The sequence below is a fragment of the Plecotus auritus genome, assembly GCF_963455305.1.
Source record: "Plecotus auritus genome assembly, chromosome: 2".
NCBI classification, from domain to species: domain Eukaryota; kingdom Metazoa; phylum Chordata; class Mammalia; order Chiroptera; family Vespertilionidae; genus Plecotus; species Plecotus auritus.
This window is the reverse complement of record NC_137771.1, coordinates 43060937-43086924: the sequence shown is the minus strand read 5'-3', so window position 1 is coordinate 43086924 and position 25988 is coordinate 43060937. Positions and strand designations below refer to the sequence as shown.

The 25988-nt window shown below is 38.5% G+C and overlaps 1 protein-coding gene across 5 annotated transcripts in view; it reads right to left on the bottom strand.

Annotated features, from left to right (window-relative positions):
* Nucleotides 1-25754, bottom strand: part of HOOK1 (hook microtubule tethering protein 1) — a 65941-nt gene extending 40187 nt beyond the window's left edge. Inside the window, exons 1-9 of one of the 5 annotated variants that reach the window (XM_080655818.1) lie at nucleotides 25731-25754; nucleotides 25431-25561; nucleotides 21063-21148; nucleotides 15411-15483; nucleotides 11801-11851; nucleotides 9654-9786; nucleotides 4294-4361; nucleotides 2954-3016; nucleotides 998-1081 (exon numbers count right to left, since the gene is read on the bottom strand). In XM_080655818.1, the coding sequence (XP_080511944.1) occupies nucleotides 998-1081; nucleotides 2954-3016; nucleotides 4294-4361; nucleotides 9654-9786; nucleotides 11801-11851; nucleotides 15411-15483; nucleotides 21063-21148; nucleotides 25431-25493 (621 nt within the window). In that variant the 5' untranslated portion in view covers nucleotides 25494-25561; nucleotides 25731-25754. Of the gene's footprint in view, nucleotides 1-997; nucleotides 1082-2953; nucleotides 3017-4293; nucleotides 4362-9653; nucleotides 9787-11800; nucleotides 11852-12115; nucleotides 12191-13176; nucleotides 13276-15410; nucleotides 15484-21062; nucleotides 21149-25430; nucleotides 25663-25730 lie in introns of those variants that run through there. The other 4 variants (XM_080655817.1, XM_080655820.1, XM_080655821.1 and 1 more) reach the window with 4 other exon arrangements.
* Nucleotides 25755-25988: the final 234 nt, after the last annotated feature.

The window sequence follows — 25988 nt, the reverse complement described above, 5'->3', positions numbered from 1 at the left end:
TCCCCAGGCAGCTATAGAAGGAAACCATTATCCCTCCTTGTCATGAAAACAGTTTAGTGACTATTACCTGTCATGTATAATCCTAAGTGACTGACATACAAAAAAGAATAAGAGTTTGTGCCCTTAAGATCCTTACAATAGAAACATAAACAAAAATTAAGTTTACATATAGCATATTATGATGGCACAATTAACCTTTTGTATAGTTTTAAGACTTATTGCATAACTTCTACATTTGCATCTTCACATAATAGCAACCACGATATATGTATGCAGACATACAGTGCTATGTGCCAGGCCTTGTTCTTAGTGCTTTATGTATATTAACTCACTTAATACTCATAATGACTCTGAGAGATATATAATATTATCACATCATTTCTTGACAGATGTGATAGAAATTAAGATGAAGTATAGAAATTAAGTGATTTACCCGAGAGGATTTAACCAGAAAATAACATGGCCAGGTTCTGGATAGAGGTGGCCTGGTTTGAAAATCTATCTATTTAACCATTAATTATTGTTTCTTAAATCAAGTTCATTCTGCTAACATGCATGTACAGATAAACACAAGAATTATATATGCATTTGTTCATATTCACATACATGTTAGCAAAACAAAATTGGCACTCACAGTTATTGGGGGTCAAGCACTTCTAAGTACTTCTAACCATCACCTCACTTAATATACAAAAACTATGAAGTAGATACTTTAATTTCCCCTTTTACAAAAGAGAAAACTAAGACCACATCTAAATACTAGTTAAAATTCTATAATTAGAATGATCTTTTTGAAGTAGTTAAGCCAGCAATTTTCAATTATAAAGAAAAATTATGAAAATCATGCTGGAATATTCAAACCTTTAATACAGTCTCTTAATGGGCCCTCTATGAAATGAAACCCAACCTCCAATACACTTTGCCAATTACCTAATTAAAATTAAACTCTGGTACATTTAAAACGGGAACTTTCTTAGATTGTGTTTCTTTTCCGTACCTGCATATCCAGTTCTTGGCATCTCTGCCTCAGTTCTTCTTTTTCTGCAAGTGCTTCCTGAAGTTCTTCCAGGGCCCTTTTAAGCTGAAATATAAAATGTCCTGTTAGCAAATCATGTTTTGATACAAACTGAAAAATATACTTTTATCACAACATAGATGTACACTAATATTGGAAAAGGTATTTAAATTTTACCTATTAACAAATAAGTCTTAATTTTTTGTTTTTATGTGATATTTACATAATATCATTAACATTTAAGGCTAAGGTAACATAGAAATAAAATTTTATGTAAATCCTTGTGAAATATTTAAGCAAAAGAGTATTAGTGGATGCACTGTTTAATTTCATCAAAGAAAAAAATTAGAACACAAGCTTAAATTTAAATCTTTCTAGGAAAAATATTTTAATGTGAAATACTTCTTCAGATGAGTGGTGAATTCATGAAAAGCAAATGTCTAAAAATATAACAAGAAAAGTTCTTGATGCATTTGCCTCTCCTCTTAGCCTTTCCTTTATAACCAGACTGGGTTATATCCAGCCGGAGAGGGTATTTTCCCTCATTAAGAAAGTCATATAATAGAGCCAGGGAAAGGAGACTTGAGTACAGGGTCTTTGAGCTGTTTCTTCAATATTAAGAGAGAGGAAAGCAACTGTGGCAAAAATTATATTACCTTAGTAGATAAATTTGAACTTAGCAAAATTTTTTAAATTGTCTACTATTTTATAACTATACTAGAGGCCCGGTGCACGAAATTTGTGAACAGGGTCCCCTCAGCCCAGCCTGCACCCTCTCCTATCCAGGAGCCCTTGGGGGATATCCGACTGCCAGTTTAGGCCCGATCCATAAACCGGCAGTCGGATATCCCTCTCACAATCCAGGACCGCTGGCTCCTAACTGCTCATCTGCCTGTCTGCCTGATCGCACCTAACTGCTCCACCTGCTGACCTGGTCACCCCCAACTTTCTCCCCTGCAGGTGTAGTCGCCCCCAACTGCCCCCCCACTGGCCCTGTGGCCCCTTAGGGCACCCCTTGCCGGCGTGATCGCCCCCAACTGCCCCCCCCGCCAACCTGGTCGCCCCTCACTGCCCCCCTCTGCTGGCCTGGTCTCCCCTCACTGCCCCACCCCCCACCAGATTGGTCACCTGCAACTGCTGCCCCCCTGCGGGCCTGGAGCCCCATGCAGCCTGCCGCTCAGTCATTTGGTCGCCCCTCACTAACCCCCTGCCGGCCTGGTCACCCCACGCAGCCTGTTCAGTCATCCATTTGGTTGTTTCGGATGCAATGGTCACTTAGCCTTTTATATATATAGATAAAATGGGTCACATCCTATATAATAAATCCCTAATATGCAAATCGACCGAACGATGGAACAACCAGCCGAACAACCAGTCGCTATGATGCTCACTGACCACCAGGGGGCAGACACTCAATGCAGGAGCAGCCTCCTGGTGGTCAGTGCACTCCCCCAGGGGAAGCGCCACCCAGCCAGAAGCCGGGCTCACGGCTAGCGAGTGCAGCAGCAGTGGCTGGAGCCTCTCCTGCCGAACTGGTGGGCAGTAAGGACTGAGGGGTCCCAGACTGAGAGAGGGATCCCAGATGGCAAGAGGGATGTCCAACTGCCGGCTTAAGCCCGATTCCTGGGTGCAGGCCGGGCTGAGGGACCCCCTCACCCCATTGCACAAATTTTGTGCACTAGGCCTCTAGTATGCATTATAAGTGTCAGAAGGAAGTTCGATACCTCTCAGCTCTTCAAATGATCATAAAAAGCTCTGCAGACCAGCACTACTTGTATTCATGAAGGAATGAATAATATTCAATTGAGATCTCATAAACTATCTAAACCTCATAGAGGAAAATAATCTTGTATATGTTCTCTGTAAGCTTTATGATAGTAACTGGCAAAGTACTATATCATTGCTTTCAACATCTTCCTCACATACTGAAATACTCACCTGTTGCTCTAATTCTCCAACAGCATCATTTGTAGGAGAGCTCAATATTTCTTTACTCATCAACTAGGAAATTAAAATAGTAAATTAAGTACAATAAAGTGATGTTTCTACAGTAAAAATGTTTACTTAAAAGGACAGAATACTTTATAATTTTTCCTTGTCTTAATTTGACAATCCTTAGAATATTATTCAAATAAAAATTTTACAGAGGTTTAAGTTAAATAATACAATATTCAAGGCATTATACAAGTGAGAACATTGTAAGTAAAGTAGGCTTAAAATAGGTACACATATTGAAAATATGTGCACTAAAGAATTATAATCCAAGTTCTAAAAGAAGAATGAATAAAAATGAACATAATAAAATGATTCTTCCATAATAAATATTAACTTTTAAAATACAGCCTTTAAATAAGTGATATAGCAGAATTGTGCACCTGAAACCTGTATAATTGTGTTAACCAGTGACACCCCAGTAAATTCAATCAAAGGGAAAAAAGAAAAAAAGAAAAAGAAAAAATGAGTGATATGGCAAAATTACTAATTTAAAGAGATTTTAAAAGTAGGAGTTATATGAAAAAATTTCTGTAAAATAGTTATTTTGCATATAAAAGGCAGGTTTATTTATGTATAGTGACACTTTGAATTCAAACCAAAAATGCATATTCAGAATATACAGACTTCTAAAGTCCTATATAATGCCCCTTCCAAACTATGGTTGTCCTCAGTAATCCTTCACTCTACTTTCCCTCAGGTTTCCCCTGCTCTGTATCTCTGCCTTTTCAGTCTGATTTTAAGAATAAACATGCATCACATGATTTCTGAATCTTTATAGTTCAACTTTGATAACTAGTCTGGCTTGAACCCAGGTTACTTGGCTCCAAAACCTAGTAAGTATCACCATGTTTCTCACAGTTCTAACATTCTGAAAATGCAAATGCTACACACACATACACATACACACACACACACATAAATACAAATACACACACACTTTAAAATTTCAGGAGAGATTGCTCTAACTGGCAGAAAAAACGAGAAGAAATAAAAATTCCTACCTCGAGAGAGATTATTTATTCTGCTTACTTGAAATTATTTAAAGGATCTTGACAATATCAATTTATCTTTTAAATGCAGAGAAACTAATATTGGGCTTGATGTCCTTTTAAGATATATATTTGGGGGGGGATAGGGAAGACACAATAGCTAAAAGCAAGTAAACAAGCTGCAATGAGCAAATTTATACAAACAGAAAAATAAACATCCATAAAATTTATGTGAAAAGTTTTATAACATTTGGTTTAAGATTTTCATACATATGTGAATATGACATAACTTACCTCTTGAATAGCAGTCATGACCACATGTTGAACAGACTCTTCCAGTGTCATTATGTTTTGAATATGTTCTATGATTTAAAAAAGAAATCAGATCTGAAAAATAATCTACTCTTTACCCATAGTGCTTTAGCCAATCAATTAATAGCATAAAAATGCATTTACCACATATAATTGTCTATGCAAGTACATTATTTTCCCACAAGTAATATGTTCATTAAAAACAAGCAGAGTTGAAAATATTCATACAAATATTTTCAAATGGTTTACCTACTTATTTTTTAATCCTCATATAAGCATATGTTTTTATTGATTTTTAGGGAGGAGGAGAGAGAGAGACACATCGATTAGTTGCCTCCCAAATGCACCATGACCAGGAATCAAACCCACAACATTTTGGTGTACAGGATGACACTCCAACCAACTGAGCCACCCAGCCAAGGCTAAATGATTTTTTTTTAATGATTAATTTTCTTATAAGGAACAGGAAGAGAAGAGATTGCAATTAATCTTAAAACAATTATGACAATTTCTCCCCTCTTGTTAAAATATTCAGTATTATGGAATAAATTCACATGTATTAAATGAACTCCTAAAATCTTAAGCCCAGAAAGTTTAATTTGATCGCCTATTTAGTTCATTTCAGGAAGGCTTTCAAAGAAGGAACTTATATAGCTTCCTGTAAAAGCCCATCTAACATTTACCAAGTCTCATCTTAAGGTGATACTTATACCTTACAAGCACACATGCAATAAGTTAAGCTGATACTATCCCATGAGAAAGGAGGAATGATGAAAAAACGCTTTTTATGCATTTGCAGATTTAAATCCATTTCAACTGCATGTTTTCTAACTAAAACAATTTTCTAACAACTTTAAAGACTTCTTATTTTCTAATAGTTTTGTTATTTTAATAACTCCTCTGGAAGCTTCTAAGAAGTTATTTAAGTCTTTCTTTTATTTGTGAAGCCAACAAATAGATTCTGATTCTGGTATGTACCTGACAACTAAGTGCTATAAGAGTGTGGGAAGGGGAAGAATTAACTAGAGCAGTGGTCAGCAAACTGCAGCTTGTGAGGCGCGGTTTGCCGCTCTATTGACTAATGAGTTTGCCGACCACTGAACTAGAGAATGCACAAGAAGTGGAATGGTTTCCTTTAACTGAATTTTTGGGATAATAGAGTACTTCCAGTTTGCTGAAGTCGTCAAAAGAATGATCATTTTCCTCACCAAAATATACAGGGTACTGTTTACCAAACTAGTTCATTCATTCATAATTAGAATGCTGCAATACCTTGGAATCATTTTGAAAATCATGTTTGCAAAGCATGAAGGTGTAGATGCTGCATTATATTCTGTTTTATTTTTAAATTTTAATTGCTACTTAAAGATTTTTTTTTCATTTATCTGCTTACTCCTAAAAATTGCAAACCCAGACACATTCCTCCAAAAATAAATTCAAGTAGATAGTCCTGATTTTTTAATAATGAAAATTAAACTATCTTCTTGTATTTACTACTTTCTAAGCTTTTATTTATGTATCTAGAAACTGAATTTCCTTTTAAAAATATAAGGACCAAATTGCTAAGTAATGCTTAGAATTATGAAAATACTACATATTACATTAAAATCTGTAGGAAGCAACAAAATTATAACGTAAGGGAAAACTCTAGCTTAACATGCCAATCATAGCTTGAAACAGAACTGATTTATTCAAGTGAAAGAAACAAGATAGAAGAATGGATATTAACTAGTACAAATAGAACAGAATCAAAGCCAAAGTTGTTTCTTTAAAAAAAAAAAAAAAAAGAGTATTAAAACCGACAAACATGCTAAAATTAAGCAAAAATAATGTGTGAACCCTGAGAAAGAATACACCTACTAAGAAGGGCTCCTGGTGGCTAACTGGGCTCAAATTTTAAAAAACCAGAGCCCGCGCTGTGTTTGAATATAGACCTGTGAACCTGGAGGTCACGGTTTGATTCCCAGTCAGGGCACATGCCCAGGTTCCAGGCTCAATCACCAGTAGGGGGCATGCAATAGGAGGCAGCTAATCATTGATTCTCATCATTGATGTTTCTATCTTTCTATCTCTCTATCTCCCTTTCTTCCTCACTGTAATCAATAAAGAATAAATAAATAAAACAAGAGCTTATCAGCCATTTCTACACAGGAACCTCACATGCAAACTGCACTTCAGGAAGAATCTACACTTAACTGCTTGCCTGCACTGTGTTTCTTCCATAAGAGCCAACTTATAAAGGAGTTCCTGAGGCTTTCTCCATCCAATCAGATGCGAAGCTCCAACCAACTAGAGTGGCTCTATCCTAATCAATCAGACAGTGCCTTTTGGACCAAACGGTGAGGATTTAGATTCCTCATTTGCATGAGGACAGAACAATCAGGGAGCAGAGGCAGGCACTCCTTTCCATATAAGCCAGCTCCCCTCTAGCTCGGAGGGAACACTTTCCCTTTCCACCAAAAACTGAAGACTGAGTCTCCCTGGCTGAGCTGAATGGGCCAGAGAGGAACAGACCAAAAGACCAAAGCACAGCAGAGCAGACCAGTTCAACCCAAAGCAGACCATGGAGGAGCAGAGCAGAGGTGTCTAGCGGGAGAGGAGCCTGACCCCAAGTCGACCTCACAGCCCTGCTGTTTCCATAGTCGTGCTGTATCACAGTTGAGCTGTTTTGCACTGTATACAGTTTCCTTCTTCACAGCACCCAAATTGAGGATTCCTATTGGCATTAAATTGGTGCCAATGCCCACTATTTGACAGATGTTATATATACCCAGTAACTGAAATAGAAGCAAGGATTAAAAAAAAAAATTCAAAAGATCACAATAACAGAAAATTGCTAAAAATGAGCTTTGATTTGTCAATTTTTAATTAAACACTTACTGAACTTTTAACTTTACATTCCTTACATTCCAATAGGTAGACCTTTGACATTATCTGTTAGAAATAAAAGCCTCTAGAGAAGTGCTGATGTGCCCTAGACAAAATAGCTAGTTAATGACAGATGGAAGGACTAATATCAAAAATTCCAGATACTCAATCCCATTTTATTGATACAGGCAGTCCTCGGGTTACGTCGGACTCGACGTACGTCGTTTCGTTGTTACATCGCCATCTCCCATTTATTGATAAAAAAAAAAAAAAAAGTTCCGTCATTTTGATATGTACATTTGTGCTTTATGTTTTTTATTACTTACTCACCACAAGTAAAGGTCAGGAATTGTTTTAATTTTTTTTACTGTTTTACTTCATTACTGCTGTGTATGTGCTCAATGTGAGTGACATAGATGCTTATGTAGGTGGGTTCCGACTTACAGCAAAAATTGTGTTACGTCACACTGTAGGAATGAATCTCCAACGTAACCCGAGGACCTACTGTAACTAGAGGCCTGGTGCATAAAATTCGTGCACTCGGGGTGGGGGGTCCCTCAGCCCAGCCTGCACCCTCTTGCAGTCCGGGAGCCCTTGGGGGATGTCCAACTGATGGCTTAGGCCCACTCCAGACATCCTTAGCGCTGCCGCAGAGGCAGGAGAGGCTCCTGCCACCGCCGTTGTGCTTGCCAGCCTGAGTCTGGCTTCTGGCTGAGCAGCGCTACCCTGGTGGGAGCGCACTGACCACCAGGGAGCAGCTCCTGCATTGAGTGTTTGCTCCCTGGTGGTCAGTGTGCATCACAGCAACAGGTCGTTCCACCGTTTGGTCGATTTGCATATTAAATACCTTGTATTATACAGGATTAATGTCAGGTTTTTTATTTTTCTCCTTCCTCAATTTGTTTTATTGAATTTATCCTGACTCATATGCTCTCTTCTTTCATTAGATAACATGGAATGTGTTTTCTAAAGTTCTGGCTTAAAATACTTTACAAACTTAGCCCGGCTGGTATGGCTCAGTGGTTGAGCATTAACCCATGAATCAGGAGGTCACCAGTTGGATTCCCAGTCAGGGTACATGCCCGGGGTTGTGGGCTCAATCCTCAGTAGGGGGTGTGCAGGAGGCAGCTGATCAATGTTTCTCTCTCATTGATGTTTCTATCTATCTCTCTTAAAAAAATCAATAAAAACGTATTTTAAAAATATTTTACAACTTAAGTATCCAACATTTTGTTTTAAAGGTAATGTATTAAGGCCAAGTTTGGCTGAATCATGAAAAAAAACATACCAGCATCAAAAATCTTACTACCTAGATCAATGTAAGCCCTTCAGCCAAGAAGATCTTGGTTTGTTCAGTTCATCATCTTATTCACTATACTCAACCAAAATGCTCTTCTTCTACTCAGTAGAACATGGATCACTGTGTTTGTTTTTATCAATATAATACACCAATTTCATTTATATCATTAGACTACTTATTTGGAGGATTCACTGGACAGGCATTCTTCTGAAGAGCAGAATATCATCTAAAGAAGCCTGAATTATAATTTAACACCTGCATATTTATTTCTAAAACTAGAGGCCTGGTGCACGAAATTCATGCATGGGGGGAGATGGGAAGGGGTTCCTCAGCCTGGCCTGCACCCTCTCCAATCCGACTCCTGGACATCCCTCTCGCAATCCAAGACTGCTGGCTCCTAACTGCTCACCTGCCTGCCTGACTGATTGCTCCTAACCACTCTGCATGACTGCCTGATTGCCCCTAACCACTCTGCATGCCTGCCTGATGTGCCTAACTGCTCCCTTGCCTGCCTGATTGTCCCTAACCACCTCTGCCTGCCTGCCTGATGCCCCTAACTGCTCCCTGGCCTGATTGCCCCTAACTGCTCCCCTGCCAGCCTGATCACCCCCTAACTATACCCCTTCTGGCCTGATCGCCCCCTAACTGGTCCCCTGCCAGCCTGATCGCCCCTTAACTGCTCCCCTGTTGGCCTGATCATGCCTAACCATCTCTGCCTCGGCCTCCATCACCATGGCTTTGTCCGGAAGGACACCCAGAATGACATCCGGAAGGTTGTTTGTCTATCCAGTCTAATTAGCATATTATGCTTTTATTAGTATAGATTCTGAATCAACCTAAGGTTCTAGATCTTACAAGTGAAAGAGATAATGTATCAAATGAATAAGTACAATATTTATTGATTATCCACTAAGTCTTAAGCAATGAACATATTAAACTAATTAAATTAAAATACATTACATTTAGCCACTGAATATGAATCTCAGAATGCAGGTATAATTATGATACTCAAGACTGGTAGCTTTTTAGTGGCAGAGCTGTGCTAGAATTCCTATCTTCTGGCTTACATCTCAGGGTGCTGTCAACCAGTAACAGTACATTTAGTGCTACTTTCTACAGAAATGTAGATTGTTTATAGAAAGTACATATTCTTAAATGACAGAAACTCACTTACCTTGCTTCTTTTCACAGTTGACTGCACAACCTAAAATAAGCTGCAGTAACCTCCCAAGCTCCACAGAATCTGAACTTTCAGTTATTCGGTTTAAATCAGGAATAAGTTCTTCAGAAATCTGTTGCCCCAAAAACTGTGGTATTAAAATAATAAATTATATCATTCATTTACATAGGCTACAAAATATTTACTACATTTAATTATTACTAGAAAAGTAAATTATAAATAGGTTCCTAAAATGACTCAGATAAATTAACAAATGATACACCCAAAATTACCAACTAAAGCCAGTTAGTAAAGTTCAAGCCACCTCCCAAAATTTTGAGTTAACAAACCAAAAGCAACTAAAATGCTTTTATACAAAATATCCTTTAATCTCACTATAAAAAAAAAGATTGTTTAAGAAGCCCATGGCCTGATCAATCCTGACAATACTTAGGCCTTTTCATTAAAAAAAAAAAAAAAGATTTATGTTATGCCAAGGAATATTCGTGATATTTTGATATACAATCAGTTAAGAGAATCACAAAATAAATCATCACACATAAACAACAAATCCAGTGAATTAATCTTTCCTGACCTGATTTTTCTTTTTTAGCTAATTAAAAGTTTTTGTGGCATTAGAAAAAGCTTCAAAATGATTTTAGGCATAAATAAATTGAAAAATTTCAGTCTTAAAATTATTTGGAAGAAATAACAAGCTAAACTGTGATAACTTTAAAAAACAGAAATATAATTTTGTAATGGCAATTGCTGCCATTCCCAAACATTAAGCAATAAACCTTGTTATATCAAATAATCCTAGCAGTGAACTTATGATGCTAAATAAGAAAAAAAAAAAAACCTGAATAATGTACACTAGCTAAGGTGTTTAATACTACTTTTACTTTGCATTTTCCCACAATTCATTTGCACCAGCATAATTTTATAGTATATTTATGCTATTGTTTGCATTGGAAACAGCTATCAAAGCAATGTTTTAAATATGAAATAATTACAATCCTATATAATAAAACAGTAATATGCAAATTGACCATCACTCCAACACACAAGATGGCCACCACAAGATGGCCAGCAGAGTGAGGGCAGTTAGGGGCGACCGGGCCTGCAGGGGAGGACAGTTGTGGGGGACCCAGGCCTGCAGGGGAGGGCAGTTGGGGGTGACCAGGCCTGCAGGGGAGGGCAGTTGGGGGGGACCAGGCCAGCAGGGGAGGGCAGTTGGGAGGGACCAGGCCTGCAGGGGAGGGCAGTTGCGGGGGGGACCAGGCCTACAGGGGAGGACAGTTGGGGTGGACCAGACCTGCAGGGGAGGGCAGTTGGGGAGAACCAGGCCAGCAGGGGAGGGCTGTGGGGGGGGGGGGGGGGAACCAGGCCTACAGGAGAGGGCAGTTGGGGGGGGATCAGGCTTGCAGGGGAGGGCAGTTGGGGGGGACCAGGCCAGCAGTGGAGGGCAGTTGTGGGAGACCAGGCCTGCAGGGGAGGGCAGTTGGGATGGACCAGGCCTGCAGGGGAGGGCAGTTGTGGGGAACCAGGCCTACAGGGGAGGGCAGTTGGGGGGAACCGCGCCTACCGGGGAGGGCAGTTGGGGGGGGGGACCAGGCCTGCAGGAGAGGGCAGTTGGGGAGAACCAAGCCAGCAGGAGAGGGCAGTTAGGGGCAATCAGGCTGGCAGGGGAGCAGTTAGGTGTCGATCAGACTGGCAGGCAGAAGCGGTTAGGGGCAATCAAGCAGGTGAGCGGTTGGGAGCCAGCAGTCCTGGATTGTGAGAGGGATGTCCCAGATTGGAGAGGGTGTAGGCTGGGCTGAGGGATACGTGCCCCCTCCCCCCGCACAGGGCTTCTAGTTTCATTATAAGGTCTACTTTACAGCATTGCATAAAATCAAATCATTTGAAGGCAATTTTATTTCAAAATATAATCAATTTAAACAATATCAATATAGAAGCAACATTATTTCCCAAATCAATATATTAAGTTTAAGCCTGTTTATGTTCACATAATTTGAATGTTCTAAAAATGGCAAAAATATATATTCGTTATAAATTATTTTCCAGTAATATGTTATAAATTAAAAGCCAAGTCATTTTTCAGTGTCATATAATTATCACATAGCATTTTGTAGTTAAACAAAGTCAGATGTTTCTCATACCTCGCTGTAATAACTCATAATTCCTTGAAGTACCTTCTTTAAATTACTAGCCTAATGGGAAAAAAAGAATAACAATTCAAGAATTTCATAACGAAAGAAAATGTATGCTAAGGTGAAAGACAACAGAAACTGCCCCCTGATAAAAATAACAACAAAAATACTATATGTTAGAGTTCTACACATATAAGTACATGATAATTTTTAAACATTGAAGTGTTAATTAGTTTGACTGAAAGAAAATAATGTCTGCATGCTTACAAAGTTTAACCAAGGTAGTTCTATTTAAAATGAGACAGAATGAAGTCAAGTACCAACTTTAAAGATTGAGCATGTCCATGTTCATTCATGAGCGAGTAACTTGTCTAGACTTAATTTTCCTGACACAAACAGCTAGAAAACAGGAGAAAATACAAGGGTCAATTGTTTTCAAGCTGTAGCCAACAAGTAATATAGAACTATAATTTCTGAGAGAAGGAAAACAAAAAAAGATGACCCCTACACTATCCAAGATTTCTTTCTAGACGCAATTTCACACCATAGCATAGGGCCTGATGTTCTTTTTGAGTTAAGGAGAGAGACATAAGATGTTCATGAAGATCACGGTATTTAGAATTTGCAGGGCAGACAAACGAAAAATTGAGAGCTATAGAGAAAAAGAACTCCAGAAATCTGCATTAATGGTTCCTTTGACTCTATGCCTGAATATTAATTTGTATGTGCACAGGTAAAAATCAATGAGATTTAACAAGAATAATTTCCAAGGAAAGAACAATCCTGGGAACTATAATCTGAACAATTCTTAATGATTATACAAGCCAGAACTGAAGAAATTCCCACCAGCCAGGGTGAAGAGACTATGCTGTATAGACAAGCATTCACTAATAAATCCCAAAAGATCACAACTTAGTAGTAGGTCTAACCTAGCCCTAGAACAGGGGTGGGGAATGTCTGGCCTGCAGAATCATTTGGTCTGGCCCTGCCAAGGCATTAGGGGTGAGTTAATTAAATGTTTGACCAAATATAGCAGGTTAATTTTTAAGCTGATAATTTTGTATGGCCTGAGAATTATATTATAAATATCCAAATGGCCCTTGGAAGAAAAATGGTTCCCCACCCCTAATGTAGAGAATCTGCTTTCCACACCCCAAAACCTTTAAAAGATGACCCAGTGATCCACTTCTAGGAATCTATCCTAAGAAACCTGAAGCACCAATCAGAAAGAATGTATGCACCCCTAGGTTCATAGCCAACATAATTTACAATACCTAAGATCTGGAAACAGCCCAAGTGCCCATCATTAGATGAGTGGATAAAAAAGCTGTGGTACATTTATACCATGGAATACTATGCAGCAGTAAAAATGAAGAATCGCTTACCCTTGAGACAGCATGGAGGGACCTGGAGAGTATCATGCTAAGTGAAATAAGTCAGTCAGAGAAAGACAAGTATCACATGATGGCACTCATATGTGGAATCTATTGAACAAAATAAAGTGATGAACGGAGTGGATTCAGAGACTTGAAGCATGGAAAAGAGTGTGGAATCTCAGAGGGAAGGCAGGGGAGTTGAGGGGGGAGATAATCAACCAAAGACCATGTATGCATATATGCATAACTCATGGACACAGACAATAGGGTGCTGAAGGCCTGGGGTGGGAGCAGGCTGGAGGGGGTCAATGGGGGGGGGGGGGGAAAGAGGGACATATGTAATTCTTTCAACAATAAAGAATTCCTTTTTTTAAAAAAGGATCAAACTGATTCACAAGTATCTTAACTGCTTGCAAGAACAAAGTCCACCACACTATAAAATACAAAAAAAACTCAGCACTAAACAATAATGCTCAAACTGTCTAGCATCCAATAAAAAAGTACTACACATGTAAAAAAAGCAAGAAAATGTGTACTATAATGAGGACAAAACTGAAGTCAATGAAATAGGCCTAGAAATGAGAAATGAAAGAATTAGAAGATAATGTTATAACTGCTAGTTTAAAAATGTTCAAGGATTTCAATAAAAACAGGGATATAAAGGAGACATATGTACTACTATGTGTAATACTTTAAACAATAAAATTTAAACAATAAAATAAAATTTAAAAAAAAAAACACAAAAAAAACCAGGGATATAAGAAATGGAAAGGTGTTTTTTTTTTAAGAACCAAATAAAGAGTTGTTCACTGGATAAAAAAAGCAAGACCCAACTATTAGGTGTCTCCATGAAATACTTCTAATATAAAAACTCAGAGATTAAAAGAATAAAAAAAAAAAAACCACTAAAGCAAAACACAATCATAAAAATTAAGTAGCTACCTTAGTATCAGACAAAAGACTTAAAGGAATATTATAAAGGATAAAGAAATATATTTCATAAGGATAAGTATATTCACTCATCTATTAGGACATAAAATTAATGTATATAAACCTATTAATAGAGATTAAATTATGAGATTTAGAAATTAACAGAATTTAAAGGAGAAACTGACAAATCCACAATCATCATTAGAAATTAAAGGAGTCCTGCTACCTTGATAAAATAATCAGACAAGAAATCAATAAAGATATAAAAGATACAAACAGTATTATCAACAAACTTGACATAAATTGTAGAACTGCAGAATACTTGTTATTTTCAAGTATACATGGAATATTCACCAAAGAAAGATCAGATGTTAGGCTATAAAATCAGCCCATTAAATTTAAAGGAATTTCTTAATATCAAAATGGAATTAAATTAGCAATTAAGACATTTTTTAAAAGTTACTTAAAAATCCTAATTTTTTAGAATTTAAAATATTCTAATTAACCCATGGATCAAATGCAAATTACCAAATATTTTGAAGTGACTGAAAATAAGAACACTATATGTCAAAAATGTGTGGGATATGGCTGAGGCAATGCTTAATAAGGGGGGAGAGGAAGACAAAGGTCTAAAACTGATGATTTAAGCTTCCACCTTAAGAAGCAAGAGAAAGAAGTGAATATGCAAGTAGAAAAAAGAAAGTAAAAAAAAAAAACGATTAAAGAGAAAAACCAGTAAAACAAAACATAAGCTAGTTCTTTGGAAAAAAAAACAAACACAATAAAATTCAAAAAGATTGAACCAGACTTATCAAGACAAAAATACAAAACACATAAATTAATATCGGGGAAAAAACAATTTAAACATCCATCAATAGGTGGATGTGGTATAGTAATGTAACGAAATAATACTTAGCAAATCTATTGTTAATACAGTCAACACGGATAAGTCTCAAAAACATTATACTGAGTAAAAGATGCTAGAGACAAAGAGTACAAAATGTTTGATTCCATTCATATGGAACTCCAGAAACAAAACCTTTAGGGTCAGAAAGCAGATCTGTGGCCAGCTGGGGCCAAGATAAAGAATAAGAATTAATTGGGAAGGGGCATAAGCACATGTTTTGGATTAATAAAAATTCCCTATCTCTAAATATGATGATAGTTATATAGGAAACACAGATGTGTCAAATCTCAAACTGCATACAATAAGTGCACCCTTAAGTTAATTTTTAAAAAGATTTAGTTGAGCTTAGTACTAATTTTAGAACCAATGCTTGGGTCAAGTGGATTCTTCAATTCATTCTGCATACCTTTATCCTCCAGTTGTCAGCAATATCCTCCTTAATTCGGCTTAACCAAGATTCATTGAACCACGCTGCATCACTAAAACAAAAATACAAATGCTAAACGTGTAAAATACCAAATTTAGTCAACAGAGAAAGTTATTTCATATTTTAAAGCCTATCCTTAATAAGAATAGTACATATTATTTAGAAGATCCACTAAATTTTTTGTTATTCCTAATGACTCATTTCAGAAATTCTCATAATAAACTGCTTAAGTCATTAACAACTTCAATTGAAGAAACATTTAATAAATATGTCAACAGGTACCCTGATAGTAGGAAGATGTGAAAGTCCCTATCCTAAAGGAGAAAAAAAGAGAAAACTAGTTTTTCATGTCTACTATGTCTCAAGCACTGTGCTTGATGTTTTTTCATATTATTTCATATAAATGTCACATTAACTTGGACAAAGGATCTATTATTTTCAACCTTACTCTTCAGAGAACTGAGGATGAGAGAACCTAAGTAATTTGTCCCAAGTGAAATTAGTGTCTGGCAAAGCCCCAAATAAATCTCATTGTAACTGAGTAGAATGAGTATAATGAGAAATCTATAAGGACAAATTTAGTTTTAAACTAAGTACTATTGATATTGAAGGTCAACACAAAAAAACTGCTATATCAATATTTATGTATTAAATAAGTTCTTGAAGAATGACATTTAACTATAAATAATGGACTATATTAATAAATTATATTTAAAACAAATATTTGGATGCTTGCTCTGAGTAAGGTATTGAGCAAGGTTAATTTGAAGATAATTTACTATTCTGACTCTTAGAGAAATAATTATTAAAGGGAAAAATAGAAAGCAAAAATAACTATGCTCAAAAAAGAATGTGATAAATGCTTTAAGAGTTAAGCCAACACGACAAAATCAGAATACAGTGCTAGAAGAGGTCCCATCTAAATCTTGACTTTACAGATAAGCAACTAAAGTGAGGAAAGAACTCAAAATATTCTTTTCCATGGCAGTATCTTGAATTTAAAATGCAAAGCTGAAATTAGAACACAGTGATTAGTGATTAGCTTTTCAGAAACTGTCTGCCTCAGATGTTCTAATACAGAAGATCTCACTTCTGACAGGAGTAACCAAAAATGGCTTCACCACTTTAAATTCCTTTATTTTGAATTTTAACTGTTTTCTTTTTTGTTAATCCTCACCTGAGGAGGATATTTTTTCCTGATTTTTAGAGTGGAAGGGAGGGGGAACGGGAGAGATAGAAAGAGAGGGATGACGGGAGTGGGGGGAGAGAGAAAGAGAAACATCCATGTGAGAAAGACACATTGATGGGCTGACTCCCACACACGCCCACAGGGAGCCAGAGATCGAAACTGCAACCCAGTTGCGTGCGGTTGACCAGGAATCAAACCTGAGACTCTTTAGTACACAGGTCAACACTCTAACCACTGAACCACACTGGCCAGGGCTTAAATGGTGTGTTTTTTTTAGCAAATTAATGTTAATTATGTTCAACTTTTCCCAGATGCCTGAGGCTACAATTTACCAAAATAATTTGGCTAAATGTATAAATTATATAACCAGATATTTATCTGAAAAGACTGAAATTAGTTAATGAATCAAAACTGTAAAAGTAAATTTACTTTCTCTTGATATCAGATTAAATAAAAGAGCTATGTCAGTTGCAATGGCTAATTTTATGTCCACTTGGCAAGGCCAGAGTAACCATATATTTGGCATGTATTTGGTCACACATGCTTGGATGTTATTGTGAAGGTATTTTTTAGATAAGATTAATATTTTAAAAAAGTAGACCTTGAATAAAGCAGATTGCTCTCCATAATGTGGGTGGGCCTATCCGTTGAAGGCCTTAAGAAAAAGACTGACCTCCCCTGAGAAAGTGCAAATTCTGACTGTACACTCTAGCTGCAACAGTATCTTATTGGGTCTATCTCTCTGGAGAACCCTGACTATTACAACAGTTTTTGACCCTAAAAATACATAGGATTATATAATTATTTAGTAATTCATTTAGAAAATGAATCTGGGGATAACCTCTTCTAATTTTTCATCCTTTTGTCTTGCATTCCTTCTTGCCTTCCTTTCCATCCCAAATCAAATTTAGCCCTATACTTATTATGCTCAGATTGCAGACAAATTCTACAGACTGATGGCTTAAACAACAGAAACTTATTTCTCATTAGAGGTCCAGTGCACAAAATTTGTGCACTCGGGGCGGAGGGGTTACCTCAGCCCGGCCTGTGCCCTCTCGCAGTCCAGGAGCTCTCGGAGGATGTCAGACTGCCGACTTAGGCCTGCTACCCGAGCCTAAGCCGGCAGTCAGACATCCTTAGCACTGTCGCAGAGGTGGCAGAGGCGGGTAAGGTTCCCGCCACCACTGCTGCACTCGCCAGCCGTGAGCCTGGCTTCTGGCTGAGCGGCGTTCCCTCCTGTGGGAGTGCACTGACCACCAGGGGGCAGCTCCTGCACTGAGCGTCTGCCCCTGGTGGTCAGTGCGCATCATAGTGACCAGTTGTTCTGCCGTTTGGTTGATTGGCATATTAGCCTTTTATTATATAAGGTTATTATATAGGATGGTTCTAGAGGTTAAGAAGTCCAAGATTAAGATGTTGGCAAAGTAGGTTTCATTCTGAGGTCTGTCCTCTTGGCTTGCAGGCAGCTGCTATCTTGCTGTATGTGCTCACATGATCTCTTCTTTGTATTTTTGCAGGGAATAACCTCTCTGATGTCTCTTTTTATAAGAAGTCTAATCCTAGCAGATCAGAGCCCCACACTTATCATCTGATTAACATTAATGACTTCCTTAGAGGCCCTATCTCCAATACAGATACACAATGAAGCCCTACACAGTTGAGTCTTCAGCATATGAATTTTGAAGGGGAACAAATATTCAGTGCCTGAGAAATACTTGCTGACGTGTCTATAAATATATATTTCCCACTTTCTTTCTTATAAACAAATCCATTCTTCTCAAACAATTAAAATGATAGCCAATTTTTGGCATTATTAAACTTGATACCTAACCTCAGAACTCTCTGGACATATATCTTCTTCCTTTTACTTTTTGCACTGTCACATCTACGTGCCTTAATTAGACTTTTGGCCCCAGCAGTTAGCTCCTTTTCTCATATTTCCCAGAACTTCTGTGAAAATCAAGGAGTACCAAATAAGAAGGGGATATAAGACTAAAAAAGCAAAATATGATCCAACTGTCTTCAAATAAAACTGAGAATCAGTACACAATAATTTTTAACTCCACCTATGGTATTTCTCTTCTGACAATTTTACCAACTAAACTCAGGTAGTAATTAATGCCTACTGATTACTATGTATATCACAATTATATTGGTTCAATGAACTGATACTATTCTGCTTAAATAATCAAAAGGCCTTCTGTGCTTAATACAGAAGTTGTGATCTGTAATTTGGACATACAGCCTTGCATTTATTCATCTATCAGGAGGGGATCAAGATACTAGATGTCAATGATTATAGCTGACTCAGAGCACTGGCTTTAGCAGGGGTGGGCAAACTTTTTGACTCGAGGGCCACAATGGGTTCTTAAACTGGACCGGAGGGCCGGAACAAAAGCATGGATGGAGTGTTTGTGTGAACTAATATAAATTCAAAGTAAAGGAGCGGAGGGAAGAGCAAGAGAACCCTCCGCTCTTTCGGCTCCGCAGGCCGGATAGAACAGCCGAACGGGCCGGATCCGGCCCGCGGGCCGTAGTTTGCCCACGGCTGCTTTAGAGTCAGATCAAACTGATGGTATTTTGTTATGGCAACCTCAGAAAACTAATATCATTGTGGTTACAGTTTTCCTACATACATTTAAAACAGAGAGATACATAGTATGTAGTCAAACTAAACATAATGAAGGAACTATAGAACCCTAGCAATAACCCCATGACTCCCATGTCTAAGTTATATAGTTTAGGCAATGACTTTTAAGATTTCATTATATGGAAGCTGACCCTACACTAAACATGAGGTACAGTTCTAGAGGATAGGAAATCAAAGAGTCATTGCACCATATCATGGTCAAAACGGGTCTCTTCTATCGTGGTTTGATATAAAGCTACTAAAAGCACCACAATATATTTAAATGATACCTTCGGCTAGCACTATTGAAGTGAGTGAACACACATCAGCCTTATATCCATACCAACCACAATGTAGCTGTATCTACACCCGTGGTCGGCAAACTGCGGCTCGCGAGCCATATGTGGCTCTTTGGCCCCTTGAGTATGGCTCTTCCACAAAATACCATGGCCTGGGCGAGTCTATTTTGAAGAAGTGGCATTAGAAGAAGTTTAAGTTTAAAAAATTTGGCTCTCAAAAGAAATTTCAATTGTTGTACTGTTGATAGTCGGCTCTGTTGACTAATGAGTTTGCCGACCACTGATCTACACCAATACCTGCAATATACTGCAATGAAAAAAGGTCAGGTGTATATCCTTATGACAAAAAAATAATGACATCCCCAAATCATCAAGAAAGAATCATATTCAGAATGCTTGGCTCTGGCTAATTAAATCACTTGAAACCAAGCAGGGTATGAATAAACAAAACATTTAAGAAACAAAACATCTTTAAGAAAGCAAGGGAATAAGGCATATTTTAGAATGATAGCCCCCCAAAAAAGTTAACATGTAAAGCTTATCTCTTAAAACATTATTTAATCTTGAGTTAACTATGTGTCTATTTAAATTAGACCATTTTGAATATTCCAAGGAATGAGAATTTTTATATTGTTTTAAGTTGTTTTCCTAAGAGTGGTAAAGAATTTTTGCTAATCCATCTATGTGGGTTTTCAATCACAACAAACCTTTACAAAATAATAGCAAAAATTCAATAAAAAAAATCTCCAACTACAAAATAACATAGCAAAGATAGGATTCTGGTCTCATTGAAGATATATTATCATGAAAGTAAGCTTATACAAAATCAATGACTATTAATTAATAAATTATGACTACAGAATTGCCCATGTTTTTTCTACTAAGTGCATACACCTCATATTATAGATGTCATAACCCTAATTCTTATATAATGTTTGGCAAAAATCAGGAAATAATGGGGTTAAGAACTTTTGATATTATGTATTTAAATCAAATGGGCCTAACCCAAAGAGAACTGCTTTATTAGTTAAGGTTCCCTAGGATTTGTGACTTTAAATTTCATTTATACAACATTTCATTATTGGTGGATTAATACATTTACTCTTAGTTCAAATATAGGCTTAAACATTTAATATTTTTCCTAAATCCAGCATTTTGTTTGCATTGATACCTTCAAATGATGAGTATAACCAAAGAAAACATTTCAAGCAATTATACCATTAATTCAACCTGTTCCTTTCAGTTACTATAAGTTGTGAAAGTGATCAGAACAAGTTTAAAATTAACATCTCTGGAATAGAAATCCTGATTGCTCATTTAATTAAGACATATCTTTATTAACAAAGATTAATCAGGTGATACACCTTTTTGTTTTGTAGATGCAAGAATGCTTTGATACCATATGTGAGTCATCACTGAATAAAGTTTCAATAACCTTTAAAATACAAGTTTAAGTTTTCTTCCTTGGTATTGGGTTTACAATTCTTTCAGGAAGAACCGGGACCACTACTTACATTTGATGAAGAACTTGTGCCATGGCAACTCCATTAGTCAGCTGTTTTACATCCTGACAAGGTGCAGGGGTATTGAATGTCTGCAGCTAAAAGGACATAAAGCAAATGACTTTACTGCCTCTTTATACTTACAGGGTAGCATTACCAACCTCCCCTCAAAAAATATTTATCTATATATATAAACATATATATGAAAATTAGACAGAAAAATAGCTAACTGACCTGTTTTCTTTAAATTCAGACCCTCCCAAACAAGTAAAACTATACTAATAAGTTTCCGTGGCTGTGTAATAGTTTTATAAAAATAAATACTTAACATTTCATAAATCATAAAAATATACCTAAGTCAAATATACTGATGTCATGTATGAAGCACTTCAGACTTTCTGAAAGCCAAGTATAGAACTCCTACGTATAGTATGTGTTTTGTCTGTTTTGGGGAGAATAACATCAGAAAAAGAACTTTTAAGATAACCTAACATTTGCAAGTGAAAATTTCAGTCATATCATTTGGTAGGAAAACAAAGGCTAGAAATGTCAAGTCTAAAACTACTACTTAGTTTATTGATGAGCTCTAAAATAAGGCTGGACTTCTGCCTGCTATCCAACAATTAGCCTTAGGGCATGGACAGACCAAAGCCCACCTACAATGTCAAGTTGTTTCTATCTAATTTGGCTTGAGATAATACAACTTTTCCAAGCTCTATTTGTTAAACAGTCATGTACATATTAAAAAGGGAAGTAAAATGGTGGCATCTTTTTCTAAACAGCAAACACAAGATAGACAAATTTTTAAAAAGCAAATTAGCCCTGGCCAGTGTGGCTCAGTTGGTTGGAGAGTCTTCCAGTATACTAAAAGGTTGTCAGATTGCTGATTCGATTCCTAGTCAGGACACATACCTAGGTTGTGGATTCAACCCCAGGCTGGGGCACGTACAGAAGGCAACCAATCAATGTTCTCTCTCACCTCTTACCTCTCTCTTTCTCTCTCTCATCCACTCTCTCTAGAATAAGCATGCCCTCCAGTGAGGATTTATAAAGCAAATTATAACAGAACAAAAAATGAATCATCTACTTTCTAGAAATCTAATCTCAAACCATAATGATCTTTAACTCAATATACTATGATTGATTCTTTTTTCTCACATATATTCATCTCCTTTAGTTTACCACTTACGCTAATCCAATAAAATTCTCTCCCACCATAATTCACCTTTAGTGGTTGTGTATATTTTGAGATTCTATAAATGTCTCCCTTATCCTGATACAACATGTAAGAATGGCATAGACAAACTAATCTAGCCACAGTTACTTTCAAAGTACACATAGATACTTTACTGAGCTTCTACTCTATTGGGACACTGTAGTACAGGACAGATTTACTAAGGAAAATTATCAGGTTTCTACCCTAAAGTAGCCTCAATCAAGAGATAAGGAGAAGAGAAAGAACACAAAAATCATTTCTAGCAAATGTGATCTGTAGTCCCGTGATTATAGTATGCACAAAGTGTTCTGAAATATACCAGTCAACTAATCAAATTAGGTCTTGTATTTAAGAAAGACTATTTAGAGATGGGTCCTAGACAGAAAGTCTTGAGTAAAGAAAGGGTCAGGGGAAGGAAAACTTCAGGAAATAGGGACATAATAAAAGCACAAGTATAGGAAAAGAGATGGAATTTTTAGGCAACGTGCAGTTCAGTATTATTGGAATTCTAGTGCAAAGAGGGATGGGGGTGAGGACAGTCATGGGTCAGGCCTCTGAAGAGCCATGACAAAAAGTTCGGACTTATCCTTAAAGGTGTCATTGATATAATGAAAAACAGTAAGAACAGCTTCTACTTCACAAGATGGTTCTGAGAACTAAATGAATTGGTAAACACTGTACGTAGATTAGTGCCTGACACATGGTATAAGCTCAATAGCTGTTAGCACATTCACCATGACTCAAGGTTTCTGGATGTGTGGGGTCTAAGAACAATAGGTATCACAATCTCCAGACATATTAAATCAGAAAATCCCCAAGTGATTCTTATGCACATCAGTTTTGTGAAACACTGCTCTGGGTGATGACGAGAGTGACATCTTTAGTACGTTTTAAAAAATGGAAGAGAGTATTGTAGTATGCACAAAATGGTTGACAAAATGGAGTAAGGAAGTAGAGGTCTTAGAGAAAACAAGCTTAAAGACAGTGCGTTCAGGTGTCAATGTAAGTTCAAGAAGTTTAAAAAACTCAAGAAATGTGACCATAAAGGGAAGGGGCAATACAGGAAGTAGTGGCTCTCCTTTCTCTCTTGTTAAGATAGAGAAGATTGAAGCAAGTTTGCATGTGGAGAAGGAGCCCGTGGAGAGAGAAAGAAGTTGTAAATACAGAAAGGGGATAAGAAAGAGCCAAGTTTTAGAAGAGGTGGAAAGGATGGGATGTAGAGCCAGAAACAAAGATGAGGAGGTCATTTTCCTGAGGGGGAGAAATGTTGGGGGCTCTAATAGGGTACTGATAAAGGTTTTCAAAGAGAAACGTAAGAGGAACTGTGTGGCTCTTCTTAATCATAAAGCTGGGCAGTGTTATGGGTACAAGTGGATTCGGCATTTGTAGAGGGAACAGCCTGCTCAGTAATTCCATTTTCTCCAGTGTTTCAGCAGCCTGAGAGAGAACTGGAGAAGCAAACAACCAATTATACTCTGCCATCTTTGATTCTTCATCATTTGGTTTATAATGTTTGTACAGTTTTTAAGAAATTTTGCCTTCCATTGTAAAAATACACAGCTCTGCCAACCACTCCAATTAAAATAGAAAGTTCTTTAATTTTTCTTGATATTGGTCTTCCTCAGTGCCTTATGCAAAGTAGGGACTCAATAAATACTGGTTAAAAGAATGGACATAGTCACCTAATACTTAAAAATATTGCAATACAATTCAAGAAAATCCTACACTTCTCCACTACTTCATATTTAAGTCAATGACATCATAAAGACTGCATTTACTACGCTAGTCGATGTTTAGCGCAACAATGCAACAGATTAGGATACACTCTTTAATTAGTCACCTGTTTTAACAAAACGCATCATTAAAAGTAATGTTGCCTTGTCTATGACAGTCTTAAATACAGTACCTAAACCCCAATACTTACTTTAAATGAAAATACATATGAACAGTTAGCTAATTGCTTTAACTTAGAAGCCCTGGATACTTGCATTCCGCTTAAAAGCAAGCTAATTACCTCCAAAGTGTTCCAGTTGCTTTAAATTATGGTAATTTCCAATAAACTTCACAAAGCGCCAGAAACCTTCCCTGACTTCTCACTCTTTTGAATTATGTGCATTAGGAGATCGCTTGGGAATCTCATCAACCAGTTGCCGCCTCCTGATCCAGTCTGTTTACATTCCATTTTGCACACAGTACCTTACACAAAACTTAACAACTGGTTTGGGCATGGGCACCAATAACAACATTCTATGGATCATCCAATACCGATTTAGAAACCACATCATGCCAGCTCTCTGATAGCTGAGCACCTCCAAAAGGTGAGACATCATTTTGAGGAAGGGAATAAATGGGGACAGATCATGCCTGTCCAAACCCAACACAAATTGACAGAAATACTAAACATGGCTCAAGTACAAACAAAAATGCCAAGACTTTTCCTTTCAGAAAAATGCTTGTCGGTTGGAGGGGTTGAGGGGGTGGCAGCCAGAAACAGGGAATAGGAGGCCCCACCTCAACATCTTTTTCTCCTCCTAACAAATAGGTGTAAAGATCTAAGTGGCTTCTACAAAATCGGATGCCCAGGTGGCATGGAGTAGCACTAATCCAGGAACTAAAACCACCTCTGGCCACCTGTATACATGGAGCAAGGTGGCTGGGGTGGAAGGGAGGTTTCCGGAGAGGGTCCTGACTCCCAAGTGGCACAAAGGTCCCTATGAGAAGGCTGTACAGCAGATGGAAGATGAGCGAGGCTGTTATCCAGAAGTCCAGCACTTGGTTGCGGGGCAGGAGAAAATGGGACAGGGAAGAGTAGAGGGGTTGGGCGCCACAGCTGTTAGGAAGGAGCGGGATTGGGGGTTTAAAATCAGCCTCCTCCGTCCCGCCCCCCAGAGATCCCGTCCCTTCCCCCGCCCCCACATACAAACGTAAAAACGCGCACACACACACACACACACACACACACACACACACACACACACCTGCCCCGCGACCCGCAGGTGGCACTCTCGCGTTCAAGGGCGCCATCAGGTGCAGAGGGCGAAGCGCCGAGTCCTCGGTGCAGGTGGCCTGGCTACTCCTCAGGCTCCCCAGGGAAAACGGGGACACCCCCCCCTACCCCGGGCCAACGCCGCGGCCCATCGAACCCGTGGCCCCCTTGTACTCACCCAGATGATGAGGCTGTCGCACAGCTGCAGCGCGGACTGCGGAGGCGGCTGCGTCTCCTCCATGGCCGCAGGTGATTCCGCCGCTGACCCGACACCTCCCCCGCACTCCTGCCGGAGCCGGCGTCGACGACCTGCTCGACCGCCGGGAAAGATCGGTAGCCAGGCCCGACGCCCGCGCCGCTCACACGCGAAGCTGGCGCTGCCGACGTCGCGGCGTCACCCCCTCCTCGCCCCCTGGCCCCGCCCCGCCCGCTCCGCGCCCGCCCCCTCCCCTGTCTGGCCCGGGCCGCCGCGCCGCACCTGAGCCCCGCCTCCTTCCACCCATCTCTCCCTCTCCGCCCTCCGCCCGCCCCTCCTTCTCCACAGCACACCTCTCCCCGCCGCGCAGAGTGACCTGGGCGCGCGCCAGTCACAAAGAAGGTGGGAGCCCGAGGGGGGCGGGAGGGGGCGGGAAGAGCGCCAGTAGGTTGCTCTGGAGGGACGCGCTCCCTTGGTTCTGACCAATCAACGTGAGACAAGACTGCGCCTCCGGTGCGGACACGCGCGGTGAGAAGGGGT